The sequence below is a fragment of the Pseudophryne corroboree genome, chromosome 7 (assembly GCF_028390025.1).
Source record: "Pseudophryne corroboree isolate aPseCor3 chromosome 7, aPseCor3.hap2, whole genome shotgun sequence".
NCBI lineage: Eukaryota > Metazoa > Chordata > Amphibia > Anura > Myobatrachidae > Pseudophryne > Pseudophryne corroboree.
In genome coordinates, this window is record NC_086450.1 from 442,378,906 (window position 1) to 442,391,774 (window position 12,869).

The window sequence follows — 12,869 nt, forward strand, 5'->3', positions numbered from 1 at the left end:
GAGAATGAGAGACACAGAGGGTGAGGAGAAAGATATACCTGTAGGGGGTTAGAGAATGAGAGACACAGAGGGAGAGGAGAAAGATATACCTGTAGGGGGTTAGAGAATGAGAGACACAGAGGGAGAGGAGAAAGATATACCAGTAGGGGGTTAGAGAATGAGAGACACAGAGGGTGAGGAGAAAGATATACCTGTAGGGGGATAGAGAATGAGAGACACAGAGGGAGAGGAGAAAGATATACCTGTAGGGGGATAGAGAATGAGAGACACAGAGGGAGAGGAGAAAGATATACCTGTAGGGGGATAGAGAATGAGAGACACAGAGGGTGAGGAGAAAGATATTCCTGTAGGGGGATAGAGAATGAGAGACACAGAGGGAGAGGAGAAAGATATACCTGTAGGGGGATAGAGAATGAGAGACACAGAGGGAGAGGAGAAAAATATACCTGTAGGGGGTTAGAGAATGAGAGACACAGAGGGTGAGGAGAAAGATATACCTGTAGGGGGATAGAGAATGAGAGACACAGAGGGTGATGAGAAAGATATAACTGTAGGGGGATAGAGAATGAGAGACACAGAGGGAGAGGAGAAAGATATACCTGTAGGGGGATAGAGAATGAGAGACACAGAGGGAGAGGAGAAAAATATACCTGTAGGGGGATAGAGAATGAGAGACACAGAGGGAGAGGAGAATGGTAATCATGTAGGGAATAAAGAGAATGAGAGACACAGACGGAGAGGAGAAAGATATACCTGTAGTGAAAAGGAGTTTGAGAGGCTGGTCGGGAAGAAGGACCGAGAGACATGGAGGCTAAAAGTACAAAAGACTTGGTGGTTGGGAATTGAGGGAGACATGGGGACATAAGGGCCCTACACAATGGCAGATAAAATGCACGATATGAACGTTCTCGTTCATATCGTGCAGTGTGTAGGCACCAACGATTAACGATGTGCGGCCCCGCGCTCATTAATTGTTGGTGCCCCGTCGCTTATGCATGCAGGCCAATATGGACGAGATTGTCCATATTAGCATGCAGTGCTATGGAGCCGGGTGACGGGGGGGGGGGAGTGAGGAAACTTCAATGCCCCCGTCACCGGATCGCCCGTCGGCTGTATCCGCCGTCGGGCAACTCGGTGGCAGATCTGCCAGTGTGTAGGGCCAATTAGGATTTGAAAGGAAACATTAAGGGGGAGTGGAAGAGAAAGAGATGGGGGGTGGGTAGGGCTTGGGATGATTACAGACAGTGGGATGCCGGCTGACAAAATGCAGGCAGTGTGGTGATCGCTCACAAGGCAGAAAGACCGAGGGGAGTAAATAGTGTAACAGGGGTTAGGGGAAGAGGTATACCTTAGAAACAGAGGTGCAGGGAGAGAGAAGGGGAGTAGGGAAAGAGAGAGATATGTGGGTTTGGGAGAGGCAGATGACATGAGACAAGAGAAAGGACATATAATGAAATTTTTTCTGAGGATATATGTAGCAGTAGTCAGACCTGTCTGATGTATGTGATCTTGGTGTGGTGCAATGACAGAAACCCCTTTACTGACACTGCAGCACAATAACAAAGATATATAGCTGACAAGAGGTCATCATCCTGTCATGTCTACAGATGGTTCTGCTGCTGCCAACACAAATACATCACCCAGAGCCCACCCACACAACAGACACAGTCACAGCCTTTATTAAATAAAAACTCACAATTTACACTGAGTATCCTGACCAGGGCTAAAAAAGAGAGAGCTCAAATAAATAAACAATCAATCCAGGATCCAGAAACACACTGCACAGCTGCATCAACCTGCCTCGAGGACACAGACAGAGTGAAAGAAACCACGTGACGTCAGCTGACCTGCTCCAGCAGGATTCTTTTTTACAAACAAGAAAAACTTTAATCAGTTAAACAAAAACGAACACTGCAGGTCAGCAGATAACGGCTCTGTGCTGCCCGGAGGGCTGTTAACGGCAGCTAAACCTGACGAAGCAGGCACAGGAGGAAAGGGGCAGCGGTGAGCCATCAGAGGTTTTAGTAATAGCAGAGGGGAATATCGCCGCCATAGTAGCCTATGGCAGTGCGATATTAGGCACAGTACTTAGCACAGGCAGATAACAGTCAGTGAAAATGCTTTAGTACATGCAGAGAAGCGATATGTACAAGCATTTTCACTGAATTTTTCGTTGTGGAGGCTTATCTCCGTTTAGTACATGGACCCCTAACTACTGATTTGGCCCACAAAACAGCTGCTCATTTACATATTAGCACATTTTAAGGTGATAAATAGATCATAAAACAGAGTACTCCTTGCACAATAGAAATTAAATGAAAATATTATGTGAGAGATATATCAAACCACAGAGAAAGATACATTTGGAGAAGTCAATATACAGACTGTGCTAGAGAAATGATAGCTTGAATCTGATTGGTTGCTATGGGCAACTACTGCACTGTATATCTCTTTAAGGTTTGCTACATGTTCCCCTATACAGATGGAGCCACGCTAATTGTGGCTCCATATGCGACTGAGTGCGCCCAGCAAGGCAGACTCCCGTGCACAAATGGGATGCACGTGCATCGTAGACGTGCACGCGCCCCATTCAAAGTGAATGGGAGCATTTCTGTGCGCTCGGCAGCGTGCCCGTTTGCGATGTAGCCACAGTGTCTTTACTGGCATCAGACACTGTAGAACAGCATACTCAGGCTTGGGCCTGGTCACACAGGTATTTTACTGAAAATAAACAGACAAACATAAAAGGTCCTAGCACTTCCCAGGCTCAAAAGTCATTCTGCTGCAGTGGCTTGGAGCCACACACGCCATGCTCTCCTGGCATAGCCAATGTCCACAGTCCCTGGCGCTATAAACTGATGCCTGCTCACTGGCCTCTAATAGGCATCAGCGCAATGCACTGTGGGTGTTTGGGAGTTCCAAACCCCTCTCCTGCACCAGACTTCCTGCTGTATCTGGGTGAGCTGGAAAACCCAGACCTCTGTTTCTCCAGCTGCAGCTGTGCACTTCAGAAAGCCTGGAATCATAAACCTCCACTACAGGTGCAGAATGTGCAGGCCTTGTTTTCTTCTCCTGATCCCACCAGAATGTGGGCAGTTGTGGTGAGGCACAAGCCCTCCCACCATGATATATATATATATATATATATATATATATACACACACACACACACACACACACACACACACACACACACACACACACACATATATATACACACACACACACACACACACACACACACACACACACACACATATATACATACACACAATACTGTGAAAAGTGGTAATAGTTTTTTTTAACCAGTTGACAAAATGCAAAGTGAATGAACAGAGGAGAAATCTAAATCAAATCCATATTGTGTGTGACCACCCTTTGCCTTCAAAGCAGCATCAGTTCTTCTAGGTATACTTGCATAAAGTCAGGGATTTTGTAGGATTAATGTCAGGTGTATGATCAACCAATCATACCAAACAGGTAATAATGATCATAATTTTTACACGTAGGTTGAAACACAGTCATTAACTGAAACAGAAACAGCTGTGTAGGATGCTTAAAACTGGGTGAGGAACAGCCAAACTCTGCAACAAAAGTAAGGTTGTGGAAGACAGTTTCATGTCACAGGTCATACACTATGGCAAGGGTGAGCACAGCAACAAGACACAAGGTAGTTATGCTGCATCAGCAAGGTCTCTCCCAGGCAAATATTCCAAAGACTGGGGTTTCAAAATGTTCAAGCTCTTTTGAAGAAGCACAAAGAAACGAGCAATGTTGAGGACCCTTTTTGAAACACTCACTCTATTACATTTGGCACAGCTACGAACATCTTCCCAGACATGCGGGGGGACGCCCAGCACAGGGCTACTCCGCCCCGCATGTCAGTCAAGGTTCCCACAAGGGGGATAATGAGAGTCATCAGCAGTGACTTCTGAGCAGCTACAGCAAATCACTGTTCTTGCAAAGAAACTCCTTAATATCACCCCTGGCAGAATCTGAAGAATTTGGGAGAATTGACCTACAAAGCAGGGCACCAGGAGATCTATGGCTGAAACAGAGGCTCCCGCAGGATGCAGGAGGGAAGGCAACTATGAGTCACACTATGAGTCACACTCTCAGCCACATAAAATACTAATTTTTAATACATTTGTATATTTTTTGCACAAGTGTGTGTGTGTGTGTGTGTGTGTGTGTGTGTGTGTGTGTGTGTGTGTGTGTGTGTTTCAAAGGCTAAGGGGTAAATTTACTAAGATGGGAGATTTTTAGAACTGGTGATGTTGCCCATGGCAACCAATCAGATTCTACTTACCATTTATCTAGCTGCTTCTAGCAGATAATAGATATAATCTGATTGGTTGCTATGGGCAACATCACCAGTTCTAAAAATCCCCCACCTTAGTAAATTTACCCCTAAGTGTTGCTTATTTCTTTTGTCATCACTAGCAATATACTGGGCAGTAATTTTATCTGCTGAAGCTTTCTGGCAAATCTGTTTATCTGTTTCCTGCTGAATTAGCAGACATTCACTTCTACCTCCTGTCTAGTTACAAATTCTGCATTTACTGACACAACAAAGCATTCTCCTCTACTCTCCGCAAGAAGACAAGCTCATCATTTACTGACACAATATACTGTAGGTAAGTTTTGTTTTTCGTTGCTGGTGCTGTAAGTCATCAAGACCTCCTCCTTCATTGTCATTAATTAGCCTGTGTTACTCATAAATTAGCCATTAATCTAGTTTTGTGTTTCCTACATCACATTATCATTGGGCATGGGACAAGTCACTGGTCTCTCTTACATAGGCATGGGACAAGTCACTGGTCACTCTTACCCGGGCATGGGACAAGTTACTGGTGACTCTTACCTGGGCATGGGACAAGTCACTGGTCACTCTTACATAGGCATGGGACAAGTCACTACTCTTTCTTACCTAGGCACGGGACAAGTCACTGAGTACTCTTACCTGGGCATGTGACGAGTCACTGGTCTCTCTTACCTAGGAATGGGAAAAGTCACCGGGTACTCTTACCCGGGCATGGGACAAGTCACTGGTCTCTCTTACCTAGGCATGGGACAAGTCACTGGTCACTCTTACCCGGGCATGGGACAAGTCACTGTTCACTCTTACCTGGGCATGGGACAAGTCACTGGTCACTCTTACCTAGGCATGGGACAAGTCACTACTCTCTCTTACCTAGGCATGGGACAAGTCACTGGGTACTCTTACCTGGGCATGGGACAAGTCACTGGTCACTCTTACTGGGCATGTGACGAGTCACTGGTCATTCATATCTGGGCATGCGTTAAGTCACTGGTCACTATTACTGGGCATGTGACGAGTCACTGGTCACTCATACCTGGGCATGGGTTAAGTCACTGGTCACTCTTACCAGGGCATGGAACAAGACACTGGTCACTCATACCTGGGCATGGGACAAGTCACTGGTCTCTCTTACCTAGGCATGGGACAAGTCACTGGGTACTCTTACCTGGGCATGTGACGAGTCACTGACCACTCATACCTGGGCATGGGTTAAGTCACTGGTCACTCTTACCTGGGCATGTGACGAGTTACTGGTCACTCATACCTGGGCATGGGAGAAGTCACTGGTCTCTCTTACCTGGGCATGGGACAAGTCACTGGTCACTCATACCTGGGCATGGGACAAGTCACTGGTCACTCTAACCTGGGCATGGGACAAGTCACTGATCACTCATACCTGGGCATGGGACAGGTCACTGGTCACTCTTACCTGGGCATGGGACCAGTCACTGGTCACTCTTACCTGGGCATGGGACAAGTCACTGGTGACTCTTACCTGGGCATGGGACAAGTCACTGGTCACTCTTACCAGGCAATGGGACAAGTCACTGGTCTCTCATACCTAGGCATGGGACAAGTCACTGGTCACTCTTACTGGGCATGTGACAAGTCACTGGTCACTCTTACCTGGGCATGGGACAAGTCACTGGTCACTCATACCTGGGCATGTGACAAGTCACTGGTCACTCATACCTGGGCATGGGACAAGTCACTGGTCACTCTTACCTGAGCATGGGACAAGTCACTGGTCTCTCATACCTAGGCATGGGACAAGTCACTGGTCACTCTTACCTGGGCATGGGACAAGTCACTGGTCACTCTTACCTGGGCATGGGACCAGTCACTGGTCTCTCTTACCTGGGCAATGGACAAGTCACTGGTCTCTCTTACCTGGGCATGGGACCAGTCACTGGTCACTCTTCTTACCTGGGCATGTGACAAGTCACTGGTCACTCTTACCTGAGCATGGGACAAGTCACTGGTCACTCTTACCTGGGCATGGGACCAGTCACTGGTCACTCTTCTTACCTGGGCATGTGACAAGTCACTGGTCACTCTTACCTGAGCATGGGACAAGTCACTGGTCACTCTTACCTGGGCATGGGACAAGTCACTGGTCACTCTAACCTGGGCATGTGACAAGTCACTGGTCACTCTTACCTGGGCATGGGACAAGTCACTGGTCACTCTTCTTACCTGGGCATGGGACAAGTCACTGGTCACTCTTCTTACCTGGGCATGGGACAAGTCACTGGTCACTCTTACCTGGGCATGTGACAAGTCACTGGTCACTCTTACCTGGGCATGGGACAAGTCACTGGTCACTCTTCTTACCTGGGCATGGGACAAGTCACTGGTCACTCTTCTTACCTGGGCATGGGACAAGTCACTGGTCACTCTTACCTGGGCATGTGACAAGTCACTGGTCACTCTTACCTGGGCATGGGACCAGTCACTGGTCACTCTTCTTACCTGGGCATGTGACAAGTCACTGGTCACTCTTACCTGGGCATGTGACAAGTCACTGGTCACTCTTACCTGGGCATGTGACAAGTCACTGGTCACTCTTACCTGGGCATGTGACAAGTCACTGGTCACTCTTACCTGGGCATGTGACAAGTCACTGGTCACTCTTCTTACCTGGGCATGTGACAAGTCACTGGTCACTCTTACCTGAGCATGTGACAAGTCACTGGTCACTCTTACCTGGGCATGTGACAAGTCACTGGTCTTTTCACTGACAAATGCCACAGGCTCCGGGGTCTCTTCACCAAAGATTGACCTTCGAGGCAGGTTGCTCTTGGGGTAACATCGTTTTAAAGTCGTCCCTTCCAGGATCACAAACACAGAGTGGGTAAGAGCTGGGTGATAGGTCTCAGGGTCATAAGAAAACATCTCATTCATCCATCCCTGCGAACCAATAAAGAAATTGATTATCTCATCCAAACACAGCCTGTAAAATTGCAGTAAGACGCTAACTGGTTGAAACTTTATCTCTCTCCACTTTATCTCTCATAAAGCTGCGGAAAAAAATCTCCCCTCTAGAAACACATGGACAATTGCAGTGGTTAAAGAGATAGAACAAATAGTATCAACAAAGCTATACATGATACAATCTCCTTAGACCACACTGATCATTTCCACAACACTTAGACATGTACAATGGAAGTCATCATTTTCAGTATTTTGGGCATTGCAGGAAATCCCCTAGAAACTTTTTTATGGGGATCCCTGCAAAATCTAAGCCTCCCAAGGACGCAACAAGGAGGGACTGCAGCAGATATCTCCGGTACCTGCTGCCGCAGTCTATCCATTTCTGGAAAACAGATCTACAGGGGCTGCTAATTGTAGGATTTACCAAGCTCCAGCATATAAAGCGTTCCAGAGCTTGGCCACCTGCAGTATGTTCCTGGGTCGGAACCCGGAAGCTAAGTGACAGCGAGACAGGGCTTTTCGTTAGTTCTGTTGCGGCGCCAGTTATCACTGGAATATGAAGGCCCAACAGGAAGCCTAGCAAGTAAAAGTCACCTTTCTGTAATAAGGTGAAAATTGCATTAATGGAGAATGAGCCAGAACTGTTATCGTGTGTGCTATTACATTTAAGCAGAACCACTGAATACAATATATCCGTGAGAACAGTAATACAATTACTACATATCATGTCACCATTGAACATGTATAACCTGACACGTTCTGCCTCAGTCTCTCTCACAAGCAGCTTCTGTTTGTGAAAATGGTGCATAGCAACTCTACAGGACTATTCATTACTGTGCTGTGGTAGCATTGTATGTACTCTACCAACAGGTGTACCCTGTTATTACCCAACAGTGCTACAATGGCAACAATAGCAGCCAGTGCTCACTCAGCTGTGCCAGTCGCCCCTTATACGCAGTCTGCGTGCATGGCTAAATGACATTTCTGAGAATAGAGCATGAAGTGACTGAGAGTGTGTGCAGTCATCCTCAGAATGACTTCATGCTGGAGGATGAGATTCTACACACGAGAACAAAAAAAACCTAACAACAGAGAGAGGGACTTACAGCAGACAAATTTGCCTGTCTGTGATGTCATTGCAAGACATGTGATAATGCTGCCTATCTGTGATGTAATTGCAAGACATGTGATAATGCTGCCTGTCTGTGATGTCATTGCAAGACATGTGATAACGCTGCCTGTCTGTGATGTCATTCCAAGACATGTGATAATGCTGCCTGCCTGTGATGTCATTGCCAGACATGTGATAATGCTGCCTGTCTGTGATGTCATTGCAAGACATGTGATAACGCTGCCTGTCTGTGATGTCATTGCAAGACATGTGATAATGCTGCCTGTCTGTGATGTCATTGCAAAGGAGCTAGCAGTGCTGGAAGAGTCTACGGGGGTAGCTCGCATGCCCCCGGAGTGAGGTAATTGGGGGCTTCTGCCACGAGCTCACGTCTCCTTTTGTGACGTCAGTGGGGCCCTCGTGAAGAAACGCCCCTGTCCGTGATGTCACTTCCGCTTTTTGAAACAGGGCTCTCTTGGCTGACCCTGATGCCGCCACTGTATCCGTCCATCTCTGATTCAGGCCTGGAATCTAATTTCCTCCAATGGACTGTTTCTGCAGAGCTGATAGAGCAATCAGACAGCCCGGATCCCATCCAGTAGTGGCAGGAAACTACTGAGTATCTGGCAGACCTTCTGTATCACTGCAGGCCTGGGGCCACAAGTACCACACATTAGCGAGACAACACTATAATCATCTAACGGTGCATTACTAAAGCTGGGTACACGCTAGACAATATGACGCCCAAACCCACGGATCGGAGTGACATATCGGGTGCATCGTCTAGTGTGTACCCATTATATGCGTGCTCCCGCGGGTCACATGGCTCTTCCCCGTCGGACCTGGCATAGGCAAGTGTGTATGCACTTGCCACATGCAGGGTCCCACTGGCAGTGATCACACATCGCTTAGTGTGTTCCGACCTTATACTGGGCCGGATTCTGCTTTGAAAGTAAAGAAAAAAAACACGTAACTTTGTGTCTGGAACAAACCGTGCTGCCATGCAAGGGGAGCAAATACCTTGATATTGTTTCTGTGCAGGGTAAATACTGGCTGCTTTTGCATGTAGCCCACAAATGTTAGACAGCTTTATTTTTACATTGCAATTTAGATTTCAGTTTGGACTCACCCCACCCAAATCTAAAGCTGGGCATACACTATACCATGGGTTTTCAACCGGTGGCCCTCCAGCTGCTGTGGAACTACATATCCCAGCATGCCCTGCCACAGTTTTGCTATTAAGGCATGCTAAAACTGAGGAAGGGCACGCTGGGATGTGTAGTTTCACAGCAGCTGGAGGGCCACAGGTTGAAGACCCATGCAACTGTACAATTATCTGGTAGATCATCTGGTTGGAATGAAAACCTGGTAATGGATGAGAGCAAATGACAATTGACCATTTGCTCCCAAACACTGGAAAATGGCCAAAACCTGTTGTTCATACAAATTAGTTAAATCCGACAGGATCGCATGGCTCGCTTACTATTCCCAATCATAGTCCACGTGGATGGTAATGTATGAAAAAGTTGATATTTAAAAAAAAAAAATTAAAGAAAACTTGCGTTGACCGTTGTCAGGTTGACCTATTGACCCTGCAAACCATTTTAACCTGGTGACCTATTGAACTGTCTACCTTTTACATGTCGACCTTTGGGCCCTGTTGATCTTTTGACCCGGTCGACCTAATCCAGGTCGACCATTAATGGTCCACCTATTGACTGTAGACCTTTTTAGTGTAGATCTATAGCCCGGATACCTTACTTTTGCTGGGCGTACAGATTAAGGGTAATCCTATGGATACGCAGACCGGACTCAGCAGTGGTCACGCAGGCGCCATGTTTCTGTACATAGGAGCTGACGTCAGATGCACGCTCCGATAACAGCTATGACACGCCTGTCTTTTTACAAGAATTTCTCGTTACTTTCCCCATTTCCCCATACTGTCCCTTCCTGTCAGTCACTTTACGAATAAAACCTCATTGCGAGCTGAATCGCAGCAGCACCTTGACGCATGCGCAATGCAATCGCGACACATGCGCAGTTTGCCGGAAATCGCTCAGTAGCGTGGAACATCGGCTTTGCGTCCATCTCTGAATCAGGCACTGAGTCTGTATACGGAGCAGAACAGAACGTGTATTGGATAAAATCTGACTCATTACAAGCCACCTGTTCTGTGCGCGCCCGTCCACTGCGCTGAAGGAGAGCAGCAGCGCAGGAGGCAGGGGAGGAGGAGGAGGAGGGAGGGGGACTGGAGCCGCAGCAGCGTTATTTAATTGGTAGTAGCGCCGCTGCAGCAGTCCCTCTCCTTCTGCATTGGCTGTCCGGTGCTGCTGTGAATGCTGGGATGCGGAAGGAGAGGGGACTGCTGCAGCGGCGCCACTACCAATTACATAGCGCTGATGCGGCTCCAGTCCCCCTCCCTCCTCCTCCTTCTCCCCTGCGGCTGCCCGGGATCTGCCAGCGCCGAGGAGCCTGACTGCCAGCGGGGAGAGATGGTAAGTATCTCTCTCTCTCTATTCTGTCTGCCACAATGTGTAAAAAGGGAGACTGGCTGCCGTAATGCGTAAAAATGGCGACGCTGTCTGCCGTAATGTGCAAAAAGGGGGACGCTGTCTGCCGTAATGTGTAAAAAGGGGGACGCTGTCTGCCGTAATGTGTAATAAGGGGGACGCTGCCTGCCGTAATGTGTAAAAAAAGGACGCTGTCTGCCGTAATGTGTAAAAAGGGGACGAAGTCTGCCGTAATGTGCAAAAAGGGGACGCTGTCTGCCGTAATGTGTAAAACAAGGGACGCTGTCTGCCGTAATGTGTAATAAGGGGGACGCTGTCTGCCGTAATGTGTAATAAGGGGGACGCTGTCTGCCGTAATGTGTAATAAGGGGAACGCTGTCTGCCAGAATGTGTAATAAGGGGGATGCTGTCTGCCGTAATGTGTAAAAAGGGGACGCTGTCTGCCGTAATGTGTAAAAAGGGGACGCTGTCTGCCATAATGTGTAAAAAGGGGGATGCTGTCTGCCATAATGTGTAAAAAAGGGGCGCTGTCTGCCGCAATGTGTAAAAAGGGGGACTGGCTGCCGTAATGTGTAAAAGGGGCTCTACCTGGTGTAGTGGCGCTACTGTGCAGCGTAATTTGAATAATGGAGACTGCTGTGCACCGTATTATGAATTGGTGTTATTTTGTGGCCACGCCCCTTCCCCGTGAAGCCACACCCCTATATATTTTTCATGCGCCTGCGGCGCGCACTGCCCCTATCTTACGTGGAGGGGGGGGCGCCAATGCCGTTTCTTGCACACAGCGCTACAATGCCTAGTTACGGCACTGCAAGACTCTGACAATGTTAATTACTCATCTTCCGGGACATCCCTATCCCATGACACTTCCACTCAACTTCTGCAACTTCCTCCTGTCTTCCCTTCCTGGCTCCTGCATCCCTGTGATCAGGTAGTCGCCGCCTACAGGGTGAGGGGGAATTCACTGTACAGCGGTGCGATCACATGTGCAGGAGAGCTGCACAAACAGAAGTTTGTGCAGTCTCGGCACAGCCCAGGACTTACTCAGGCGCTGCGATAATCGGGGCCGGAGCTGACGTCAGGAATCCTCCCTCCAAAAAGCCTGGTCCCTCCTGCGTTTTTCCGGACACTCCTCAAAAATGGTCAGTTGCCACCCACAAACGCCCTCTTCCTGTCAATCTCCTTGCGTTCGCCGATGCGATGGGATTTTTTGCACCATCCCGTAAGCATAGGCAGTTCAGACCAGGGCCAGATCTAGAGGGGGGCGAAGGGGGCGACCGCCCCCCCCCCATAACACAGTCATAGCCACGCCCACTTTTGGGCATGAAAAGAGCTCTCCTGGGATAGCCTGAGGCAGAACGATGTGTTGCAGCTTATACCACAGCAGCACAGAGGAGCCAGGAGAGCAAGGGTTACAGAGCATTTGCCTCTCACTTGCTGGTGTGTGGGTACTAGGGCTAATAAATACAATTACCCCACAGCACAGTCACATGTACATAGAACAATCACAAAGCTCTATCTCAGTCTCACTCAAAAAATTCAGTCAGACTTGAGAGAGGAGGAGTTAGGATTGCAGATGGGAGGAGTTGGAACTGTAGAGGGAGGAGTCAAGATTAAACAGTAAACCGCCCCCCCTAAAGAAAAGTCTAGATCCGTCCCTGGTTCAGACCTGATCGCCCGCTATGCGAAAACGCGCAGCAGCGATCAGGTCTGAGTCGGCCCCTAATAGTGATCTGACCGCAGATTAGAGATGGGTCTCAAGAGAAAGTACTTTAGCATGTGATTGGCCCAAAGCCAAGGTTAGTCAGTAGCCAATCATATATCACTTGCTCCAGTCAGATAGAGAGATTAAACTGATGCTAGGATGATGGAGACACCCTTTAGTTTATATTATATGGGCCTTACAAAACATAACTCGTACAGTTAGCAATACATCATTTGAGTTATTTGCACAAGAATATCCTACCTGTAGAACACCAAGCTCCTGGAG

The 12,869-nt window shown here is 48.0% G+C and overlaps 1 protein-coding gene across 3 annotated transcripts in view; it reads right to left on the bottom strand.

Annotated features, from left to right (window-relative positions):
* Positions 1–12,869, bottom strand: part of LOC134945565 (testis-expressed protein 2-like) — a 102,592-nt gene that overhangs the window by 71,525 nt on the left and 18,198 nt on the right. For all 3 annotated transcript variants that reach the window (XM_063934929.1, XM_063934928.1, XM_063934930.1), the window contains exons 2-3: positions 12,846–12,869; positions 7,031–7,234 (exon numbers count right to left, since the gene is read on the bottom strand). The exon at positions 12,846–12,869 is cut by the window's right edge and continues 1,321 nt beyond it. In XM_063934929.1, coding sequence (XP_063790999.1) covers positions 7,031–7,234; positions 12,846–12,869 — 228 coding nt within the window. The remainder of the gene's footprint in view (positions 1–7,030; positions 7,235–12,845) is intronic.